The sequence below is a fragment of the Vidua macroura genome, chromosome Z (genome assembly GCF_024509145.1).
Source record: "Vidua macroura isolate BioBank_ID:100142 chromosome Z, ASM2450914v1, whole genome shotgun sequence".
Lineage (NCBI taxonomy): Eukaryota > Metazoa > Chordata > Aves > Passeriformes > Viduidae > Vidua > Vidua macroura.
In genome coordinates this window covers 39,095,323-39,120,450 of record NC_071611.1, presented here as the reverse complement: position 1 = coordinate 39,120,450, position 25,128 = coordinate 39,095,323, and the positions used below count along the sequence as shown (strand labels likewise).

The following is a 25,128-nucleotide window of genomic DNA, read 5'->3' as shown; positions in this document are numbered from 1 at the left end:
CTGGTTTGCCACCAACTTTGTGTCATGGGTCAAAAAGAAATTTCTCCAAGCAGTGGTGGTTTAAAGGACAAAGTGTTATTGAAAATACTTTTAGCATTTATTAGACTATGATTTAAAACCCTGTGCAGAATTGGAACAGTAGTAGGCCTTTAACTAGAAGGAACAATTTTACATACCAGGTTCAGTGTTGGAACATCACTATTGCCTGTCTATTTAATAGTTATAACAGCTTTAGTAGACATGAAAGCCCTTTGGATAAGGTTCTCAACTGACCCTTTCCTAATGGAAATAGTAAGTACCCCTAAGCACTCCATAACAAAACCTGCTACATTGAGTAGTCTCTGTACTACATGTAAATACATGAAGGCTCACAAACCATTAAAACAACATGAAACAAGTAAGTGAGAAGAAACTGAGCACATGAAACACTTTTGAATGTTGCAATCAGGCACAGGACAGCTTCATTTATTAATTAACCCTTTAATTTTTATTACATAATGTATAAACACCAAGAAAAAAAGTGAAGAATAACAGGTCTAGTTCAGCAGAACACAGTGTAGACTAGCACTAAATGAAAATACCATGGACTTGACTCAGCAGGTAAAGGGGTGCAAAAATCACTGCCAGTCCATACAGATTAAATCAGTGTTAAGCCAAGACTCAGTCCTGTCCTGGAATACTGTCTACCAAGTAAGTTGTCTGTACTGCAATCCATCATAAAGGATCCTTGAAAAGGGTCCTACAGTTGTTTAATTAAAAAAAAAAAAAAAAAAAAAGGTAGCTGCTTACTATTACAGATTTCTGAATCATCCTAGTCAATTTTAAGCATTCACCAGTAAATGCTTCAACAGAACTGCAATTAAATACAGACAAAACCAGTAGAGGCCACTCATGAGTAGGTCAGGCTTCCATTTTGCGAAGTTAGGAATTTGACTGAGAATTTACTAAGTCCTAATCTACATCATACTTTGGGGCTGTAGGGCCTGAAAACATTACCTCTTAGTCTTGATGTTCATAATAAGGAATGACAGGCATGTTTAAGAGGTGTGCTTACAGATCTGACTAACTAGTCTCCATTAAACCTTTACAGCACACAAATGTCTAAATAAGCAGTTGTTGGGATTTCTGCCATAGATTTGCTGTGCACATGTTCAATACCTAAATCTAATCTTAGAGTGGTAAGAGTCCTAGGAAGGAATAAATTAGTTTAATGGCATTGGTGAGCTTGAGGATTTTTTGAATCCTAACACCATAGTGTACGTTGACAGAGGCACATAATAAACAATCCCTAACTGATTACAGATGGATTTAGAATAACTCAAACATCCCAGTCTGTGTGCACACAACTTTTAGAAAGATTAGTCTTTTGTGTCTTTACCTTTAGACAAGCTTTGCACATTATTTTAGACAGTAAGTTATTCCAATAGTTCCTGAACTTACCAACTTTTGAAAGCTTATTTGGCTACTTTGCTTTTCCCCTCTGGGTCTACAGTCACAACAACAAGACAGTGTAAATAACTCTGCAGCACATTTAGAAGATGAAATGTGCACAGTGATAGCTTATTCAGACATCTCCATTAATTTCACATTTTCCTAGAACTGAATGGTCTGATCAAATCAATACCCTCTGAATTATGTTTTAAGTTCTATTCACTCTAAGTCTAGAAGGAAAAAACCCTTTCTCCATTTCATCCACCAATAAAGAGTAGTTTTGCAAGTGGCAATAAATACACTGATTGATTGGCCACACTGGAGAACACTTCCATTAGACCTGAGAACATCTGTTACAGAAGTCTCTTCATTCAAAAGTCGTTTGAAAGAAAACTCACTGTTGGAAACCAAGCTGTAGTAGACAAAACATACTATTTTCAAGTCATGTAGCAGAAGAGTTCCTGCTGTAAGAATATTTGTTTTCCCAAATTCTGCCTCACCTATGCAATTATAAGCACAGATTTCAAAAGGCAGTCACAGTTCACAGTTTCTCTAAAATATTTAAAAGGCCACTTGCTCTTCTTTAATAAGAGCTTTTTTTTTTTCTTTCGCCTAACAGGAGCAGAGACATGTGAAATTAATTTGTTGTCATTTACGTATCACTAGCATTCAGCATAGGATTGGAAATTTAAATTTTGTGGAGAAGGTAAAAAAATGCTAGGAAAACTGGAAGACATAAGTATTAGCTTGTGCTCCAACTCCTAGTACCAAGCATATCTCATTCTTCTTTAAATATAAGGAATTCACAACCTGAAATTCTGAACATTCAACTTAATAAGGCAAAATATAAGTCTTAATGATAACCACTTACATACACTAGTGTTCTGATCATCTGCTTGCCAGTTAATCCATTCAGTGAAGGAATATATCCTACAAAAACATGATTTCTACAATTTGTATGTTCTTGATGAAGGGCTCAAGAAAATCTTTGGGTTTCAAATCCCTATCTAGCCAAACAGAAAAACTAAAAGCCACCTCATTCAAGATGTATTAAACCAGACTTATACTCTTGATGTAAGTTTACGAAGTAGAAAAAATACTGGAAGAACAAAAAAAAAATTGCCACAAGTTGTATGAAACTACAAAGTTGTACAATTTTTGAAAAGCATACAAAATATTTGTATTTTCATTTCTTTTACATCAACATCATGGTTTACCAAAATCTATATATCCTTGCATCAAATTGCTAATTTGACAGTCAACTTTTCTACAAAAGTGTATGTATGAAGTATTTAGTTTTATCAGTCCCAGACTGTTACTAAAAAACTGTACATCTGATATGTAATGCTACTGACTTAATACTTGAACCCATTTACCTGTGTTTACAAAGCTTTCATGTTTGCCTTACAGGTTAAAATGTCAATTTTCATTGAAGTTAGAGGTAAGACTTCAGACATTTACACTAGAAGCAAAAAAAGCTTAAATACCAGGATAATGATTCCCCAACCTAAAGGAATGAAAAGCATTTCAAGCTTCCTCCAAATGCTCTTGCATCCAAAAAGGCCAACTTCCAATATAATGCAGCATTGTGATATCCCCATGGTTTCCCTCTATGGATCCATAAATGTTTCAGCAAAAGACATCAGGGTCCTTCATTCTTCCAGCAGAACAGTGCACAGTGAATCCTCTGTGTCAATCAATATTGAAGCTATTGCCCCATCATTGAACTCAAAAGATGTTCCTCCATCTACAACCATACAAGCATCCCAACAACGGGAACGGACACAGACTCTGCAAAAACCCAAGGAAGTTATCACAAAACAGCTTAAAAATTTAAGTATTTCACACAAGCATTTAACTGGTTCTGGGACATTCTTTTGCTTAGGTCAGTAAATGCTTAACCTCCACTTAGCATGGTACTAAGCACTAGAACCCCCCCAAGTTATCAGTGCTTTGTATGGACTTGGCAAAGACTCCAGAGAGGACTGAAGGACTCGGTCAATACTCCCAGAGTCTGAGCACAGCCTGTAATGTAACATTTGGTGTGGAAAGCTGAAGCTTAGCTGTAATTTTCAAAGAAAGCTATTGATGATCTCATTTACTTAAGCTTCACAGAAAACTTCACAATTAATTTAAGATTCTAATATGTGGTCTTCATGTTATGTGAAATATATATTTTCAAGTAGCAATGCTTGAGGTTCAAATAATTTGACATTAATGTAATCTTTTGTTATATTAATCATTCAGAGAGAAGAAAAGTAATTACAAACACAAAGCTGAAGGTCAGGATGCTTGCCAGGCAACTTCAAGAACTGCAGCATATTATTGTCAAAACATTATTATTAGAGTCTGACATACTTAAGTTAGTAAGTTTAAATCTAATCTTTGAAAATTTAAGGCATCTCTTTTAGACATGGACAAGACAGAATAAAGAATTTGGCTCAGAACTCCTTTAGACATTTGTTTTGATATAACAGGTTGAATTGACAGTTAATTACAATTGAAATACTGTATTGCTTTCAATAGTTTATATGTTTGTATGTTCAGTTATTCTGATCATGTAACTAATGGCTGTATGTGTTTATATTTAATAGCGGCAAGCTCCACATATCGTAAAATCATTTAGATTGGGAAAGACAAGTAAGATCATTGAGCTCAACCATTAAACAAGCACTACCAAGCCCACCACTATGTCCCTAAGTGCCATGCCTACATGTCTTTTAAGTACCTTTGGGGATGATGATTCCACCATTTCCATGGGCAGCCTGTTCCACTGCTTTAAAACCCTTTCCATGATGATAATTTTCCTAATATTCAATTTAATCCTCCACTGGCACAATTGCCCTAAGTTAAAATGATGAATTAGCAAATAATTCAGGTCGGAAATCCATTTAGTCCCACCTTTTGCTCAAAGCAGGCCTTACTTTAAAGATGGATTAGGTTGCTTAAGGCCTTGCCCAGGCAAGTTTTGAGTATCTCCAAGAACAGTGATAAGAAAATCTATACAGACAACCTGGTCAACTGCCTGACTATTCTCACTGAAATTTTTTTTTTTAAATCAGAATCTTACATCCCATAAAATCATGGCTGTTGCATTATACTCTGCTCTGAAAAGAGTTTAAATCAAGCCTCCTCTGTAACCATCCTTTGGTAGCTGAAGACAGCAACTGGATTCCCCCTTAGTCTTGTCTCCGCCAGGCTAAAGGAAAGCAGTGTTTGAGTCTTTCCTTTATAAACCACTAGTTCCAGCCCCCTTATCCTCCCAGTGGCCCTTTCCTGAATTCACTCCAGTCTGTCACTGTCTGTGTCTCATACCAAGGGAAATGGCACATATCCAAAACTGGGCACAGTGAGATTCTTTTATTCTGTAAGATTGTGCAGGGATCAAACATTAAAAAGCCATAACACAACTAGGAAACATTTTCATCCTGCTGTTACAAGAACAATACTCAAGTCATTCAAAGGACAAACTGGATGTTGAAACACTTCAAGGGAAAGTCCAGGATTGCTCATACTTTGAAGATACACTGAACTAAGTAAGTCTTTGCCATTGCAGCCAACACTTACTTTGAAGAGAAGCCACGCTGACGGCTACTTGAGAAAACTCTGTTTACAATAGGCTCTCGAACACTGAAAAACATCTTTGGTTCCTCTGGACTGTAGAGCAGAGACTCATTGTAATCATTTGTTACTGTAAGCAGAGGAGTCAGCCATTAGTTTTTCCAGAGAAAATGAGTTGCTCTCAGAAACACACATTCCTCCAGGGATCATCAAGTCTTGACAGATGTTTAATAGTCTTTACATGCAAAAAAAATTACTTTTAGGGAAGATTCCTTTCAGTTCTGATGCATGATGAACACTCAGTAGCTCTCTTCTGGTGATTAAATATTAACTGTTTCAAATTTTAGGAGAACTGAAATTCTCCTGAAGAGGATAATTTAGACATAAGTCTAAATAATTGCTTTAATTTCAAGTAAGACATTGTTTGCCAGCTGTGCCTAATTAATGTCTGTAAGAAAGACTACTGCTAAAACACTGAAAGGTGAGTAGTACAGAATACAAATAAAATGAACTGGCCAAAGATACTAAAAAAAATCTTGCCTTTTTCACTAACCTTTCTGTACCAGTTCTGTGTTCAATGGCATATTCAAACTTCCATGCTTTTTCGCTGTTGAGTGAGAGAAAGAGCCCCAGTTAGATAGATGTATCTCTATAGAACTTGGCTAGTAATGCCACATTGTCCACTCACCAATCTTAAGGATCTCTTCAATAGCTTGATGTGCAACCTTGTTAATATTATAGGACCTAGACAGAGAAGAAGACTTGTTTGCTAAGCAGTAAACTTAGGAAAAAAATGAGCAAAACCAAAAAACCTTTCACACTAACGAAAATCTAAATTCAACATTTGGGGAGGAAAAAGAATGCTATTAAGTGTGAGCTGATAATAGTTAATTAAAAAAAAAAAAAGTCTTAAATCAACTCTTGGTTTGGCATCTACCTTGTAAACCTTAAAAATTCATTAAGTGAAGTCTTTAGGAAAGAAGAGCATGGAATGTAGCCTCCTTGTCAATAATCCCCCTGCCTTAAAACCCCAATAACTGCTGCGTTAAGTCTGCATTAAAAAACTGAAGCTCTAGAGATTGTGTTCTTACCCTGTCTATCCAACCCTTGTTAATTGATTTATTCTCTTAGTTCTCATTTATGAACCCAACATTTCTTTACCTCTTTATTTATAGCCTATGGTGTGGTCTTGAATCTCATAAGAACTGGTGTATATAGAAAAGATACAGTCAGATCAGACACTTCTGCATTTGATGCATTTGGATGAGCAATTCAACATAGCCTCAACCCGAACCAAGGCAAAACTCCAAAAAAAGTCTCCCTCCTCTGCCCAGACTCAAAAGGGAGTAGGTGCTAACCACAGCCACTGTACAGCAGTACTGTGAAGATCTCACATGCTCAGGTCTCAATACAGCTTAAAATCTTCAGTCCAGCACTACTGCATTGGCAGTAAAACACTTCAGACTGCAATACACATCCACTACACCCCTATATGACCCCAGAGTTGCTGAGGGTGTTCCCAAGGCTCACTCTCTCTTACACTTACTGCCTACCTGCAGGCTGGAGCAGATGCTATCAAGATATCCTTTCACACAAGTTTTGGCAGCTACAGAAAACACCTGGACATTTAAATGTCTCTCAGTCACAGGAAGTCTGAAATTCCAGGAAAGGCCCTAGACGAACAGGCTAAGGGAGATCACTCCACTGAGGCTTGGCCTCACTTTAGAGAAGTCCAGCAACACATACTGATTGTAGCAATAGAGAGGGGCAGTCCTGGAGCTTGGTCCCTGGTTCTGGGTTTGCTCAGCCCAGAGAGTATAAGCAAAAGAAATGCGTAAGAACAGCATTGAATTAAGACCGTACTTTCCCAAGGTATTGAACACTAGGAAAGTTTCCCTACCAGTCTGCCAATTTCATCCTTGGCAGACTCCAGAACTAAGCTGTGCTGCATGAATACAAAATTCTGAATTACAATGAAGAGTAAAACCCCATAACCATGGTTACAGCATGAATACTTGTTTTTGAATTTCATTAAAAACTTCTGTTTTAGTTCATCTTAGCCTACCCCATGAATCCAATGCCTATTGCACAACTCTAAATTATGAGCACAAACACATCTCTCACATCTCAAAACTAAATTGATTAGACTTACATGCAGTACTGCAGCACATTTAAACTGAAGTTTAAATAATTTATCCCTCTGAGGAAGCTAGCACAGTTCTATGTAGATATGGCCATCTTTTTTTGGCAAATTTTTTTTTTGCCATCATATTTTGGCAAATTGTCCCCTGTCAATTAAATATGAAAGAAACCAGAGGCTTGAAAGGAGAATGGACAGTAGAACACTTAACACTGCTTCCAAATACATGTTTTCCCATTCTTCTTAGAGCTTAGATTTTTATAAGTTTAGTGGGCTACATCATCTAAGCATTTTAATTTCAGACAACAAGAGTAGTTCATAAATCACTTCTGTATGCTCTCTGCAAGTCGCAGCAGAATCTCTTTCCCTCACCACTCCCAACCACTCATCTTGACCTGTGGCATGCCACATCTTTCACTGAAATTACACCTAAGGCAAACTTCTGTCTCAGTGCCACAGCTCCTCATCCTTCCAAGGCTTCCCTCCATACCCACAGGTAATGAGTGCCCTGCTCATCTCATACACCTGGAACAGCTCTGAGCCATACTGACCGTGGCAATATTAGACTGACTTACCCATAGCCCAACACAGTCTCAGAGTCTCATTTTCTCAAGGAGAAAATGCATAGGCCAAATAGATTAATCTAGCTTATCTGAAATGGTATTTTCTGTCAAATCAGCAACATGTACTCACCATGCTTTTGATCCAGTTCCAGTACACACATTAAGCCCTGAACTCTTCTGTTTCTCCCAAGGACCATCATCAACTGATATTTCATAATAGGAGGCCCTATGAAGCGAGAATTTAAAACTGGGTTTGCAGGACTTAAAGTTCTCCCTGAATAAGACAGAACACACAGCCTTATCAGGCACATAACAATTTAGAGGGGCTACTTTCAAATCTGGATCACAATTTCACAGGCTTTGTACAATGTTTCCCATTTGACAGCTACTTCTGATTCACTATTTTATACCAGTTTTTATAATGGACTAAGATGATTTGTAGCATGAACTTTATGAACTTTTAGGCACTTTTTCTGCAGTCACTTCTCATGTTAAATTCATGCACAAAACAACTTCTGTGGTTCACCTGCAGGGTTTTCTGGACTTAAAAATAAAACTATAAATAATTACCTTCCTTGCATAACTGTCTCATTAAATTATGTCAAGGAACACCAAACATTTCAACATCAGTAAGTAATAGCATGATTGAACCTTAATTCTTGATCACTTCAGTAATTGAAATTCCAGTGATTCTTCATCAATAGCTTTACACAAGCATAGGCTTACATTTCATTCCAGGGCAAATTATTCCTAAAACTCAAAAGTACTAGGTCTTGATGTACAATCATCTTTTGCATGTTACTATTCATCTTTCAGGGGATTCCTAGTGTTAGGCCTAGAGACCAAAGTTCCTCTCTACAAGCTTCACAATATCCAAGAGTATATTTATGAACTTAACTTGTTGATATTCATAGGGCCTAATTCAAACTGTGATACAGGCTTCAGATTATTAGATATCCTCTCAGAAACACCACATTTGCTGTTTTATACATGACTGAGTTTCACATTTCTTAGTACACAGAACTTACTAAGCTATTATTTCAGTCCAGAAACACAGCTCTCAGTAACTAAGGGCATGTTTTGTAATCGCTCTTGAAAAGATGGGGAGATTAAAGAACTGAAAGTAAATTAAGAACACAGGTACACTGCTTGATTCAGTTTAATGTAATTTTTTCAAGCTGGGTATGACAGGTTTTCTGTTTTTTTTTTCCCTTCAATTTACTTGTTTTCATCACTGACATGCAGAATAAGACCTGAAAAGAAGGTGCTAAAGTTATTTTGTCTAAATAAATAGCAGACCTGCATATTTGAAACTAACAGAAGATTTGTCTTTATGACATTTAAGTCTTCAAGTGTAAGGTCCCAGTAACACCATACTTATTTCTAGAGGTTTGTTTCTAGCAGTATTGTGTTCCTCAGTAGTTCTCAAATACACTGGAACCAAGAGAAAAATGTGACACTCCTAGCACTGGAAAACAGCTTTGTGTTCCTCTATCACTGCACATTAAAGAAACTTCTTAGAATCTTGATAAAATTAGGTTTGATTTAATAGAAAGCAGGATTTGTATCTCTCTGAGATTAATTACTTCTGCCAGTCTCAGGCTGAAGTCCAAACAAAAAATAAAGCGCTCACAGAATATTTATACTGTTTGCACCAGCAATTAGTGTCCCAGGCACTGCAGAAACACAAGCTGTTAAACTCTAAAGTGGCTTTTCTGTTGTTGTTTTTGTTTGGTTTTTTTAAGATAAACAATGAAGTGAAACACATAAAATACAAGTAAAAGTTTGATCAAATCCTGACTAAGGATCATGTCTTTTACCACAGCCCCAGTCATATTCCCCATGTCCTTCTTACTGTTTGGCTGCCAAAAATGCATTGACCTTCAGGACAGAAAGGACAGTAAAATGTATCCTGGATAAGGCAGTACCATGATTTGATACAAACACAATTCTTAAATAAAGGAAATAACTATATTCCGTCAATAACAAAGTTTCTGCCAAAAGCAGGCTGATACCTTTGCATCTAATGACAGGAAGACAGAAAAGGGAGTCATGATAGAAGCTATTTCTGCTTGGTCATGCTAAGAGCTTATGAAAAGATATTTAAGAAGATATGCAGGAGAAGAGGCAGTTCAAGAACTGATATTTAAGTCATCAATAAAAGAGAAAGAAAAAAGTCAGGAAAAATGAAAGAATAACCAGAAAGGAGGCAGAAAACCAGAAATTAACATTACTGCCCTTACATCTTTGAAAATACACTTTGTAATCAGCAATAATGCAATCAGTGTGAAATATTTATAGAACAGAAGTGAAATTTGACAGTAAAATCTCATCACTGATTGTCCATTGCAATGGCATGAAAAGAAATTAAGTCAATTGTGCCTTGCTGTAACAACAAACAATGAAACATACCTGGATGAAAGAGATTCCCCAATGAAGACTTCATTGAGTGCTCTCACTGGTAAAAGATGTGGGCCAGAAATATCAGACCCTGCAGATATCAGATACAAGAGTTTTGAATCATGTATTTAAAATACAAGTTTTCAAAAACCATTCACAATGCACTGGAAGTCAGATTCTACTGTCTGGGTTTGTTTTCTAGACCAAATGCCCCATGTTCTTCAGACTCATTTTTTTCCACTGATTTACTCTGTGGCCAGTCACTGTCCTTCACTGAAGACAATGAATGTTTAAACCAAGGTCAGCAATGACACTTAAGCTCAGACACTTTTCCCTCAAAGTTACAGGCAGCTAGGCAGAATGAAATCTTCTGTCAGTCACTCTTCCAGCCAAGTTAAATTCACTGGCAGTGACTTAACAGACATTTCTGATGAAGTTCAGAGAATTAGACTTCATGCCACAAGGTAATTAAAGAGGATTAACAAATTGTTCATGTTGATAAGGACTTCTTAGTGAGCAAATGCAGTACTGGTCACAGGTTAGGCACAGAACCATGCATCTTTCAACCCATCATAAAGAAAAGACCTGAAGGTGTTTATCTACAGACAGACTCTCACATCTAATATCTTATTCGCTTGCCAATAGTCCGAGACCAGCCTCAATTAACCTAACTTAAAAGTCAGCACGTGTACACAAACACACAGACATTCTCAAGTAGTTACAGTAACTCTAAGAGACAGCATTTTAAAGAAGATAAGGTATTTTGATAGCAGGTATTTCAAATACTAAAACTTCTACATATCCTTATCTTCTAATTCAAGTTATCATAGCAAAGTGATTATATTATTGTCCGATTTTAACCTACTTTGATCCTGGAATCTTTCATTTATGTGAGCCCTGCTGTGCTGCTCTTGGCTTAGCTGCTGTTCATGTAAATCCACTGGGGTTGTGTTAATCCCAGTTCCTTCAAGATACAGTCGGATTCTTTGCCGCCACTGCCACCTAAGAGAAGCAAAAGAAGTTGGTATGAAATATTCATTACAAAATTAGATAGGATCTGACAGTCTCCACTCTCAAAGCAGAACATCTTTCGATTAGGAGCAAAATATATTCAAGTTTTCTAGCTTCCACTATAACTGCTAAATTTAAGAAGTTAATAATACTTAATTGTAAATCTTTACATTTACCAATTTGCTACCTAATTATTTTTTGCATTTGTAAAATAACCGGACATTGGCCAAAATTAGCCTACAAAAATTGTATGTAACAAACTCTCCTCTTGAGGTAAGTGATTTTAATACGTGAATGAATGACTGATACAATGCTTTTAAGAATAAAGAGGTCTCAAGAATTTCTACAGAAACACATGCTGTATTTTTGACATCTTTTGTTTGTATTTGACATGTCCAGAAAAGAAGCTCTAAGCATCCCTTTATAAATAAGGCCCCAGGTATCCTCTCATTTTAACCCCTCCTGGCCTAGGAATTTAGGGTGCTTAAGAGGAATTCATTTGAAGCAAGTGAAGGATATAAAAGCCATGTTACAACATTCTGATTTTTAAATTTTTCCTAGAGATATCAATTCCTTTTCCTCTTACAACCTAAGATATTTCATAAAACAAAATAGCAGTAGTTTTGACTAAGAAAGCAAATCACAAGAGAGTGTTATGAGGACATCTTTTTCCTGTTCATACTGTTGATATCCAGGTAACAGTAACCAGTTTTTCCTAAAATTACAAGAGACTTATGCTTTATATGACTACATTGCTAGTTTTTCCTCTAGTCATCTTTATAGAGCCTCATTTACACATGCTATCTGCCCTTAAATTCCAAGTATGATTTTAGGTAGTCATGCAGAAAGCATGCAGTGAATATCACTAGACTAGCCTCCTTACAATGCTCATGGCTAGAACACATCACATTCCCCACAAAATTAGAAAATGGGACTGTACCCTTATTAATACACCTATTCTGAGAACCTGCTACAGCACTGACCACCAAGATAAAAAACATGGCTAGTCTGATATAGTTTGTCCTTTATAAATCAATAATATTGGTTGTCTCATGGATTACAAGGTCCACATTAACACAGATTGTTGCACTGACTGATATGTCAGGGATAAGGGAAAAAAGCCTATTGCCCTTTTTCAGTTTCTGGCAACTTACCATCCACTACAACTCCAAAATACCAGAAGTCCTTCCAGACAAGGATGCAGTTACCCAAGGACTCAGTTATTCCAAAGTTTGCTTAGGGCCAAACAAATCTAAGAACTCTCAAATGAAACACCTGCTCATGTCCTTGCTTAAGAATAAAGTTCCTATTATTCCAGAAAAACAATTAAAGAAATCCTTTCTGTTTTGCTCTGGTGAGATTTCAGCTCCATAATGAGCAGCAACAGGAGTGTCAGCAACAAAAACAAAGCTTTGTTTCCAACAAAACATCAGATTCGCCAAATGTCAAGGAAGGTTATCTGAATAACCACAATGAGTTTTACTTTAGCAAATTAGAATGACGGAGACTAAAAAGCTTCTGTTTTCTAAATCTTAGAATATTGTGAGTAGAAAGTACCTATTCCTTTAACAATACATATTGAAACTCCTTCAGTTATTGATCCTGGCAACTGTATTAATTTAATTTCAGAACTATTCTATGGCACAAATACAGTTACACTTCAAGTTACAAATTTAACATGCTAGAAGTACAAAAAATATATTTTCACATGAGTGACCGATTTCTGTTTGATAGTTTGTCATCACAAAAATATTCTGTAAATTATACTACAGAACAGTGAATCTTAAGTAGTTATCAAAAACTCTTCCCTAATCTGTCCTTTAAAATTCAGCTTGTTTCTTTTAAAATCAAGTGAGATTATTCTATTTAAGAATATCTAGTACTGAAAACATCAAGCTATATTCAGCATGAAGAAATGTTTGCCTTACACTAATTTGTCAGCAAAATTTAAGCCACCAAAACCCCAGATGCAACACAGTGACCATTTCCTAACTGTATGTGTTTCATTAGCTTCTGTTCTTATGGGCATCATTGTAGAACAGTGTCGAGTCCTTGTCCTAGCGTGAATTCATGATGCTTCTTGTATCCCCAGTTGTCTGCTCTGTTTATGCTGGATATTAAGTTCTGCGCCTCTAAGACAAATTCCAAGAGCAAAGAGGAGAGAAGAAGTGTGCAGTTTGTCTGCAGAAACTGCACTTGCTCCCCTGCATTCCTGCTCATGGACTGCACTGTCTGCAGCATGGACAGATAGTGGGACAGAGCTCTCCTTTGCTTTTAGTTCCTTTTTAGCTGGCTGAGGCAGAGAGGTTCCCCAGACTGTGACTCTTCTTTTTCTTGGAACTGATCAGCCCTGCTCCGGACTGAAAACCCAGAAGAGCACTGGGAGCTCACGCCTGTGGCCCACTGGAGCTGGGATGTGGCATTCCAGCACAGGAAGGACAGAAAAGAGACTGAGCGAGCCCAGCTACAGCCCACGACAAGGACTCTCTCTGAATTTGCCATCTCTTCAGAACAGTGAGAGGTTCCATTGTTTAATATTGCTCACTTTTCAGCGTTTGTGAGTACTTTGCTTGTTAAATAAACAGTTTTTTCCACTTTTCTTGAAAGAGATTTTTTCGTCCCGAACCGGTCAGGGGAGGGGCAGCTTGAGTTTGCTTTCTAGAGCGCTTTCACTTCAAAAGTTCCCTCCAAAATTTGCTCTAAAATACAACAGTCCTAAAATACATAAAACAATATACCCCTTATAAGAATGCAGCTCCTCATTTATGAATTTGCTAAGTCAGAAGTGAAAATCAATTACTGCAGGTCATCCCAGAAGTCTTTTTTCTGGAACCAGCAGTCAGTTTTATCATTTGCATTCCAGTCTCACTCTTGACCAAAAACCTAATTTTTCAACATTATAAACATCTACACAGAATTCAAAATCTGAGCCATTAAGATTTTACTAAGCTTCAGCTGCTGTTTAGGAATTGCACATGATTAGGTGTTTCCCAATCCCTCTCTGTTTTTGAAAACCAAAGATCAATGAATCCTACCTGAACTCACCACGATAAAGCTTCTGTAGTGCTTCAGGAAATGAGTGCGTGTATCTCACAGGCAAGCACAGGTGACCTTCTGATCTGGTAGTAAAAAATGACCATGAAAATTACAGTATTACTGTTCAGATTTGGTACCTTTGGAAAACAAAACAAAACAAATCTCCCTACATGTTACACCTAGCAAAGCTACACTTCTTAGACCTTTAGGAATATCTACTATTCTTGCACAGTACCACATCAGTAACAACACACTGCTCCCAGCTCCTGGAGTCTGTGTGTCTGAGACAGGTTATTTCTCCCACATTTCCCCTAAAAACTGTCTGTTCAGCTAATAATCCTGCAGGAGTATGTAAACACTAATATAGCTCCTGTCACCATTCTAGGCAAGCAATTTAAGCTTAATAAACCTGGCAGGTGAGGGAAAAAAACTTTCTCCACTTACACACAAGTTAGCAACATGAACAGCTAAGCAACATGCCTAAGATCAAAAGAATCTCATGTCAAAACTAGAAGACTAAACACTGCTCCCTTCCATGAGTAATAGGTGAGAATTCGAAGGCACTTGTTATTTGAACCCTACTAGTCAGGCTTGACAATGCAGAATAGATCCTCAGGGCATTTGAAAAGTTTTAGAAGAGCAGGTATGAAAGGAATTAAACTTTTTGACCACTACTTTATATACTAAGAATAAATTAACTGTCAATATGAAAAAAAGCAGAAATACCACAAGCAGAAATCTAAATCTGGACTTCTCAGCAGGCAGAGCCTTGGTGAATTTCGAGTTTCCCTTACCATCCATTTGAATGTTACACCAACCAAGCAATACTAACACACTGCATCTACCGAGCTGTAAGACTGATGTGGGCAGGTGGGTGCAGCTTGTGCAGAATTTATAATAGGACAGCTAAGTGCCAACAATTGGCTCAGGAGTTTTCTGAGGTATCTCATGGTTTACATTAAGAAACAATAGCAAACTTCTTCATCTGAGGCTCAACTGAATCCACCTTCTTCATAAAAAATTTAAGGTTTAGTATGTTCAGGCACCACACTTAGCTGCTTTCTTCCTAAGTTCTGTATTGCCATCTCTAGCCTCAAACTTCTGGTTAGTAATACATGTTAACTAGCTGCAAGTGCTGTTACACTGGTGTGTGAGAACATCTGAGTTAACACAGGCATGATTGTCCAATACTACTTAATGTCCTCTCATATGAGACAGGGTAACTCCTGTGCAAACTCCTTTAAAAAAACAAGAGATTCCCTTAGTATCTACAATCCACTAAAACAGACATTTATGCTGCCAAATGCTACAGGTATGCCTCATGTACCATGAAAACAGATGGACAGTGTGCCTAATATTAAATAAAGCATTGCTTTCCCAAATATGTTTTTACCTTTCAGGATCAGTATTTATTCCGATGACTGGTTTAAATTTATCAAAGACCTTACCGGCTGCCAACAACATTGTACCATCACCTACAAAGAAAACAGATCAAAAGTCAGTTTCACTTCACATTCTATTACCCCAAACAGAAAGTACTCCAGCATTAGCATTATGTGCATTTGTATCAACAACAAATCAGGCAAGCTGGACAAAAATACAGTGGGACAAAACTACTGACACCTTATCCAGTAAGAGTAGTGACAACTGAATTTGAGATGGCAAACATGACTGGAAAAAGTACAACTTATCTGACAGCTATACATGCCCAGGCAATTGAACGTGGCAGAAGCAAGCTTTAGAAGAGATTTAGGGGAATTTCTGTACATTTATCAGCAGGTAAGAGAAAATTTTTAGCAAAAGTAAATTTAGAAAGCATTGCTAAACAAAGCCACAAGAGACATGAAACAAAACCAAATGTTACTGTGAGTCACATAAAAACAATCACTTTAGCTTCACTCCAGTTGTCTTCCTAAAAGGTAATTTAAAGGTCTTATTTGGCCCCAAATAGGCACACTTGAAAAAGAAGTCTTGGGTAAGTAGAAATCTCAAAAGTAGAAATCTTTAAATGTACTCGTTTCTCCAGATATTGGTATTTTTTCCTGTCTGTTAAACAGAAAAAAACCTATAACCTCATTCAGTCTTTGCAAGAAGACATAAGCGCTGAACAGCACAAAAACATAAAGCTCTGAAAACCTCAGATGATGTATTACTTCCCAGCTGCTTTCCTCAACCATGAAAAATTTTGCCAAAGACAAACTGTCACTTTCTGGAAGTTCTTTGAAATCCGTAAGAGTGTGACAGGATGCTCCAGGAATAAACCTTTCTACCCATTCTTCATGGTGATCAATGGTGATCTTCATGGTGATTGCCTAAGGGCAAACTGGACTAGTGGGAAGAGAGAAAGCTGTGGTCAAGCCTATTTGCCACAGATGAGTGAACACTATGTCAGAGCCCAGCAACACAATGCTGTATTTGCAGCATATCCCAAAAAATAACACTGAAATAACTGCTGCAATCCAATATTAAAGATAAACAATCAGGTTAATTGCTCTGTTGGTTCATCTGGAAAACACTGATCAGTGGCACAAGATGCTCAGAAGCTGCAGACTTTTTACCTGTACCATCCAACTTGATACGCCAGTCACTGGATTAAGTGTGAAAGCAAGAAAGACAGTTTGAGCAAGGGGACCATGAGGTAGTATGTTAGTCTACACCTCACATCCCAAAAAAACAACGAGTAAGTTTTAGGGCTACATAAAATTACATGACATCAAGAATTTTATCCTCTTTAGTTGAAAACTATAGTAAATTCCACAGTTTATATTGTTTCACACATGAAAAACTTTTTGAGTGGCCATGCACTGGGGTTCACTTCCATGGGCTACAATTTTAGATACTAGAGGTAGACAAGATGTTTATAACCACTGTTTTTTGTCAGATTTTCTGACAATTAGATTAGCAATTTGTTTTCAGAATGTGCATTATTTCCAGTTGCTTCAAATACTGCCAAGTGTTTTTGAGAAACAGACCTATGAAAACATACTGAAACAAATACTTCCCTTCCATAAAGTCATACCTCCTGCTGATATAACAGCATCTGCCCACCGAACTGTCTCTTCATTATACTCTCGACGCTTAACAAGGCGAACTTCTATCCTTTCGTTCCTGTAAAGTTCAGAAAAAGTCTGAATACCATTCTGTATTGTTCCTTGTCACAGCTTTCCAAAAAGTTGTCATGCAACTAAGGAGTAATTACAGTCATATTTGGCTTAAAAACACTTGACACACAAGTCCTGTACCACTGTCTTGTTTGTTTTCAAGATGACAACAGAACATGCTAGTCAACTAAACTGAGCCCGTTCACATGACAGCTCTTTCAGGAATGACTATTCATCTGCACCCCTCTCTTTTCAGTACTCCCATTTTATCAGCATTTGTAACATGAGGCTTCCTTTTGTTTCACACAATCCATGGATATTTGCACTGTGTCTGAAATCCTCAACAACCATACATTCTTACCGTAAGCTGTCCACAACATGCTCCACATTTTTTGTATGAATGCGATGCCGTTCCAGCAGACCAGCATAGTTAGATCCCTTCAAGGCAAGCTGTAAGACACAAATGGTATTTGTAGAAGTTAAGTACAGTAAGTGCTCGTGAGCAATGCAAATAGAAGCTACAAAAAAGCATGTTATTTTCTCAGCCAAAATACATTCTTATAAGCCTTCCATTAATTACATTCTATATACACAGCAGTCAGGTTATATTGACTAGTTCATTAAGTTCATTAAGTGAATCAAATGGCCACAGCAGTCAAGAATCACGGACTACACAAATATGCAACCAAGCATACTACATTGACTTCCATGCAACCTCAGACACTTTGCTCCTCCTGAATCTGCCAACTGATTTAAAGTCTACATGAATCCATACAGTTACATTAACTATACTTCTGCCATGTGCTGAAACACCCAGTTAGCTCAAAATTGTGCTGTAGAGAAGACAGACAACAAAAAAAGCAACAGGAATGACAATTAAGGAAACAGAGCCTGAAACACCTCCAGCATTACCCTGCAAATTGTATTTGAGCTAAAATGGAAGACTGCCAAGTGCTGACAAAGGTGACAGTTTCTCTGCACCAAAAAAAGCTTAAGGACAATCTAACTAATACCTTTGATACTGTTCCCTGGATTTTACACCACATTTGTCAAACAAGTTGATAACAATAACAAGACAAACTGTGTAGATGCATTCTAGTCTCATCCTCCCTGGAAACTGGAGAATTTGAATACTTAATTAATCTCAACATACTCTTCAGACCATAGAAACATTTTGCAGTTTTATATAGAGTCAGAGGCAGGCAGGTGAGATTACTGACTTGTTGCAGATTAGTTTTTCAACAAGTTTTTGTGCAAGTAATTCAGTCACCATTCGTTCTTTATCTTATTCAGCAAGGGGGGGCCTCATCTAGGGCTGATATGGCCAAATATGCGTGTGCATGATAAAGAAAGTGAAAGAAAAAGGGTGCAAAGGATGTTAAGCAAAAGGATTCTATAAATACATTCATGGCGAAAATGATCCTGCTTTGAGCAGTAAACTCCTGATCCTCCTTCTAGCCTGAATTAATCTACAACTATACTGTCATTGCTTCCTTTTCCCTGAACAGTTGAAACCAATTTATCAGCAGAGAAACAGAACTTCTCCTAGAGTTTGTCCAGAGGAATTAATCTGTGCCAGAAGCTCTAAACAGGCACTTCCAGCAATTTATTCAAGTGCCTTTATTCAAAGTTTTATACCATTCCAAGAGAAAGTGGTGCCAGACAGCCTTGTCTAATCCCATTTTCATAGACTTCTCAACTCCAGAGAGAAGGGGAGAGGACTGTCAGGATACGGCAATTGAAGTCAACCACAATCCAACACCCAGGACATGAAATCTTCATTCCTCTGAAACCCATTCATGTCAAGAAATCCAAACATGAGCTAAGCATGTAAGACAGACTCAGCACCAAAACAGTTGCAGACAAGAATGTAATTGGCTGCTCTGGAACTGCATTACTGTTCCACTCAGTGTATTTACAATTAACAATTAACTTGCAGGAACAAAATCTTCAGGTGGTCTTAGAGCTGGGATCAGGAAACCACTTCCAGCAGAGACTCACTGGCTGCCTGGATGAATCAACAGCACTAAAGGAAGACAGTGGGAGTAGATGCCTGCTAGCTATGCATGATCACACACAGACACAGATATGTGGATGATTAGAAAACATTCAGATAAATATTGCAGGTTTTTTCAAAGCTTGCTCAAATTGGTTGACTAGGATACAGGGTGTTATGTCCCATTAATTGCCTTACACACTTAAATGCTTTGTTTCTACTCCTGAGCTACAATGCCTGTGCACCCCAGACACCTCTTGGTCTTGCAGAGCCCATGGTGTTGCACTGGGAACTTGAACGATGCCCCTGTGGGCTCTGGGGAATGAAAGATTACACAGGGCTATGCTAGTTACAGCACAGCTCATTGCCAGCTCTGCTGTCAGCCTCCCATCATCCACCTGGAGGGGAAAGAAAAAGATAGAAAGGAAAAAAGGAGGTATTTGCCTTCCATAGATATCTGCTGCTGAGTAGCATAGGTCTAATTTGCTAGAAGAATTTTCAATTGCATGTTTGAAGCACAAATTCATCTTGCCTTACCACAAGAACAAATCCACAATCAATTTCCAAAAAACACCATTGCTAAAATCAGGGTTCCTCTAGAAGTATCTGCAGAAAATGAAACAAGCACCTGACAAACAGACTGCTGTGGCAGCACACTTTTTTCAGGCTGCTGTTAGTTCCACACACAATAGAAACCACAAACTCCATCTTGCAATTTTATGTACCTCATTTATTTGGCTAATTTGTCAGCATGCTGTCTTTCAACTTGATGAAAGAGAGCTTTTACCTCAGAACAATAATGATTGTAATAACTCTTTGTGTGGTCGTTTGCAGGTTTTTGAGCCATCATCATCAGTGGTAAGCCAACAGCTAGCATTTCCCTGGTACCACCAGGAAGGAGAGATATGTTCCACTGCTACGGAACAGAGTCTGTTCTGTATCTTACATTTGTCATAGCTGAGTTAAATTATTTCATCAACAGCTTCAGAAAACAGAAGAGGTTGCTCAGCAAATAAACTATCAGTATTCTGACAACTGGATGAACCATTTCAGCAGCACTGTAGAACAGGCATTGAATATGTACATCTCTTCTTTGAATTTAGCTCTAGACCACGTAAGCACACGTTACTAAGCAAGAAAAATAAAAGTTAGGGCCTTTAGTTTAAATGGCTGTGCTACATTTATGGAGTTAATTGTCCTGATTTGCAAAAGGCTTCAGAGATTACAACAGTCTGTTCATCTCCAGCCTCATCTCTCTGTGTTCAGAGATAACTTGCAAGTTCATTCATCTAAGAACTTACAAAGGGAAAGCCCAACTGAGCCTGACCACAGTCAAGTATATCCAACAAGAACGCTAATCATCAGCTGCTCTCATTCGACTACTCTGAAGAACCAGAGAAGTGCCTACAGTCCCTGTGGTCAGAAGCACAGTGTCACACAGGGGCTGAGCTAGAATGGACCTCTGGTCCAACCCCAAGCTCAAGCAGGGCCACCTGAATCCACCTGTCCAGATCCAGGTGGCTTTAGAAGATCTTCACAGATGGAGCCTCTACGACATGTCTGGGCAAACTGTGCTAGTGTCCAGTCACCCTTGTAGTGAAAAGGTGTTTCCCAATGTGCAGACAGATGTACCTGTATTTCACTGCCTCTGCTCTTGCCTCATATCCAGCACCTGAATGCCACACTAAAACTATGACAAATGATGCTGCTGGAAAGAGGTTTGCACTTAGGGCAAAGTATAAGATCAAACTGAGACCAGCGCTTGCTTTTTACTTCAAAAGAGATGGAGACAAAGATCAGACAGTCCAGTTGCTGTGTTCATGATCACCTCCCTAAAGGGTCTTGAAGCCACTTGGGATGTACAGACAGCACAAGCACAAGGACAGCCTTGCTCCCAAGCCCAATCATCAGATAGGCCCCAAAACCTATGCCAGGCTTGGGTTTTCTCAACCGACTCCTCAAAAAGGCAGAGGAGTTAGATTCTCCTCAGAGGTATTAGATTCTGCATGAAGACAACTTTCAAGCTCTTCTTCCTTTAGAGGAAGCGCTGATTTACAATTAGGCCTGTTAATCTGACCTTAATACTATACAAAATAAAATGTATGAATATATACACAAGAGCTATTCTAGCAAAAAAAGTGTATTAGCATATGAAAACAAAGACAAATTGGACAAAAATACATTGAGGCACAACTTCAGTAGTAGTCTTAAACCTCACAGCAGAAATGCAATGCTAAATAGGTTTCCAGAAGAGCTTGTAGCGGAAAATAATCAGGGAAACAGACATTTCCTATGAATGGAGCTATTTTTCCTTAGACTGAAGGAGAAAAGGTCTAAATCAAATACCTAAGAATAGCTCTTCTTGAATATCCTGGCCTGATTCTTCTTTAAGGAAAGGATGTTTTTTCACAAAGTTCCTCTAATAGTCACTTATTCAAGAGACTTCTGCTTGACTGCCTTCCTTCTGTAGTTTCAGCCTGCACCTCTGGCAAGTCCCAACTAATTTGGTTTAAACTGCAAGTCTGCTGTCCTTTAGTAATGTTTGCCCTGCAGGAACAATGTTGCACAACAAGGACGTGGCTTCTAGACACAAATACAGAAGCCAACACAAAGCCAAGTAACATCAGAATACCCATTGCTGTCTACATATGTGGATTATGACTCTTGATCTAAAAAATGGGAAAAGCCATAGCTGAGTCCTACTGGCATTGCTCATTAAGCATCAGGATAAAAGAGTATGTTCTCTCAATACAGTAACACAGATATTGTCTGGAGTGAATTTGTCAACTGAGCACCTTCTGCATCTAATCCTAGCAGAATCACAGAGTGATTTGGGTTGGAAGCTCTTAAAGAGCTGGGTAGCTCCAGCCACCCTGTTCTAGACAGGGACACCTTTCACTAGACCAGGTTCCTTAGAGCTCCATCCAATCTTAACTTGGACACTTTGAGGGATGGCACATTCACAAGTTCTCTGGGCAATCTGTGCCTGAGCCTCACCACCTTCACAGTACAGAAGGTCTTCCAAACAGCTAAGCTGTATCTTCCCTCTTTCAGCTTAAAGCCATTTCCTTCATCCTATCAATACACTCACTGACAAAAGGTCCCTCTTCAGCTTTCCTGTGAGTCCCTTCATGTATTAAAAGGTGCTATAAGCTCTCCTCGGAGCTTTCTCTTCTGAAGGCTGAACAGCTCAAACTGTCTTGTCCTCACAAGAGAGGTGCTCCAGCCCCATGATCATCTTTGTGGCCCTCCCCTGCACTTGTCTACTAAGATTAAATGGAACTTTTCAGATGTACTTTGGCCTTATATGAATGCATATATATTCTCATTACTAGGCTTATGCTTCATTTACAGCACTAACCTTCATGTAGTCTTAAACTGCACCAGGGTGGAGTTAATACCAATCACTTGTTTTACAACTGTTGATCATTGAGGCGTTAAACTAAATGTCTGACTAGAAAGAAGAAAAAAAATGGAAAAAAAAAAAACCTAACAGCAACCACAAAAAACATAGATCTAGAAACAATTACTCTCTCAAATTTCCACAATGAACTTGCCCACACATGCACCCCAGCTGGAAAACAAGAACAGATCACTGCTTTACAATCTACCTAATTTCTACAGAAAGAACCACTAAACAATACAAACAGATTTAGAGATCAACAGCTGAATAGAAAAAATTTGAATTTTAAACTCAAGACAAAAATACGATGAGCACTAACATAACAATCTGTTTCTAAGCAGAGTATGGCATTTTTAAGTCCTGTATTTTCAGAAATTGTCTCTTGAGATTTAACCACATGGCCCAAGTATAACCAAAGTTAGTGTTCAGTTTTATTCTTCTTAAAAGAAACAAGATTTTGACAGACTTAGAAAAAATATTTTTCTCAATACCTTAAGGTTAGAACTAGAACAGCTCTGAATATAGGATGTGTTTCAAGTCATACACTTCTCTTAGCATTCCTGACTAAACGTGACTTTCATTCAAAACTTCCTTAATTATCAAAGACTGTCGATCTACAGGCAAGTAATTATCCTATGTTCTAGTGTTAACTAGTTAAGATAAAGCTTGATTTGTCACGCTAAAAACAAATGCAGTTTTCCTTACAGGTCAGGCACACACTAAACTTCTGGATTTCTTAGGAGCTCTAATGAAATATTAAGCTTCTCTATTTCAAAATGTAAAAATAATCCACCTACAAGTACATGGGATTAAAGCATGGTTCCGCTTCCAAATCTTAGATAATAAAAGGCCAACAATAAAATAGATAAACAAACTGAGCAGCAAGCTTTAGCAGAACTTGCCCAACAGGAATTTGTACCTTGGAGACACATTTCAAGTGTCTCACAGAAATGGGTCTCCTAGGGCAGGAACAGCAAGCTTGAAGCACAGTGCTGAATGGTTAGTGTTTTTACCAGCCATCAACTGGAACTGATGAGGGAGCTGAATTTGGTGGCTGTACACCAACAGATACCCAGGCTTGGACATAACACTAACTTTCACTGTAAGCACAGGACAGCACACCTACCCTCCATTTATAGCAGAAAACAAGTACTATTGTGAACTTCAACTGCTGGGTTCACACCCTTGACAGCATGTTTGCTGACAACACCAAGACATGGTGCAGCTGATACACTGGAGGGTGGAGGTGGCATACATGGGACCCTGACAAGTTTGAAGGGTGGGTCTGTACAAACCTCATAAAATTCAACAAGGCCAAATGCAATTGCATTTGGGGCAATTGCAATTGAGCAATACCAATACTGGCTGTGGGATGAAGGAATTGAGACCAGCCATAGAGAAGGACTAGAAGGTGTTGGTGAATGAACAGCTGGACATGGCTCAGCAATGTGAGCTCACAGCCCAGAAAGACACCCCAGGCTGCATCCAGAGCCCTGTGGGCAGCAGGGCAGGGGGGGGATTCTGTCCCTCTGCTCTGCTCTGACCCACCTGGAACACTGCATCCAGCTCTGGCTCCCAGCATAGGAAGGGCGTGGACTTCTTGGAGTAAGTACAGAGGAGAGACACAAAGATGATCAGAGGGCTGGAGAACCTCTCCTGTGAAGACAGGCTGAGAGAGATTTTTAATATTCCTCTTTTCACAGAAGTTGCTTGACTTCTTAAAAGGGGAAATGTGGTCTAATTGTTCTTGCACTAGAAATAGTAAACACATGATCACATCTTATATGGCTTGGCTATACCTAAAGACTCAAGACAGTAAGGCCACCATATTTAGAAAAAAAAACTAGTCAAATTTAAGTATTTATTGAAAAAATCCAGACTTAGTGAATTTGATAAGTCACTGACTTAATGTGGCATGTGACCCTGACTGGCTGGATACCAGATGCGCACCAAAGCTGCTCTTATCACACCCCTTCACAATGAGATAGGAAAGATAAAATATAAGGAAAGGCTCACAAGCTGAGATAAAGACAGGGAGAGATTACTCACCAGTTAACATAACAGACTAAACAGACTCAGCTTTGGGAAATGAACTGAATTTATTATGAATCAAAATCAGCTCAGGATAATGAGAAGTAAAAGAAATCTTAAAAACATCTTCCCTCCATCCCTCCATTTATCCCAGCTCTCCCTCCTTCCCCCTCAGTGGAATAGGGACATGAGCATGGGGGATACAGTCAAGTTCATCTCAAGTTGTTTTGGACACTGTTCAACTAGAGGGGCTCTTTCCCCCGCTCCAGCCTGGGGGCTCTCTCGTGGGAAATAATTTTTCAAAAACTTCTCCATAAGTCTTTTCCATGGGCTGCAGTTCTCCACAAACTGCTCAAGTTTGGGTTCCCTCCACAGAGTGCAGTCCCTCAGGCACAGGCTGCTCCACTGTGGGCCCCTTGTGGGGTCACAGGTCCTGCCAAGGAACACTGCTCCAG

At 38.5% G+C, this 25,128-nt stretch overlaps 1 protein-coding gene across 1 annotated transcript in view; it reads right to left on the bottom strand.

Moving 5' to 3' along the window:
- Positions 1-242: 242 nt before the first annotated feature.
- Positions 243-25,128, bottom strand: part of NADK2 (NAD kinase 2, mitochondrial) — a 32,656-nt gene continuing 7,770 nt past the window's right edge. The window contains exons 2-12 of the mRNA XM_054002993.1: positions 17,605-17,693; positions 17,162-17,250; positions 15,536-15,617; positions 14,142-14,225; positions 10,961-11,097; positions 10,108-10,186; positions 7,826-7,969; positions 5,681-5,736; positions 5,546-5,599; positions 4,999-5,122; positions 243-3,222 (exon numbers count right to left, since the gene is read on the bottom strand). Coding sequence (XP_053858968.1) covers positions 3,084-3,222; positions 4,999-5,122; positions 5,546-5,599; positions 5,681-5,736; positions 7,826-7,969; positions 10,108-10,186; positions 10,961-11,097; positions 14,142-14,225; positions 15,536-15,617; positions 17,162-17,250; positions 17,605-17,693 — 1,077 coding nt within the window. The 3' untranslated portion in view covers positions 243-3,083. The remainder of the gene's footprint in view (positions 3,223-4,998; positions 5,123-5,545; positions 5,600-5,680; positions 5,737-7,825; positions 7,970-10,107; positions 10,187-10,960; positions 11,098-14,141; positions 14,226-15,535; positions 15,618-17,161; positions 17,251-17,604; positions 17,694-25,128) is intronic.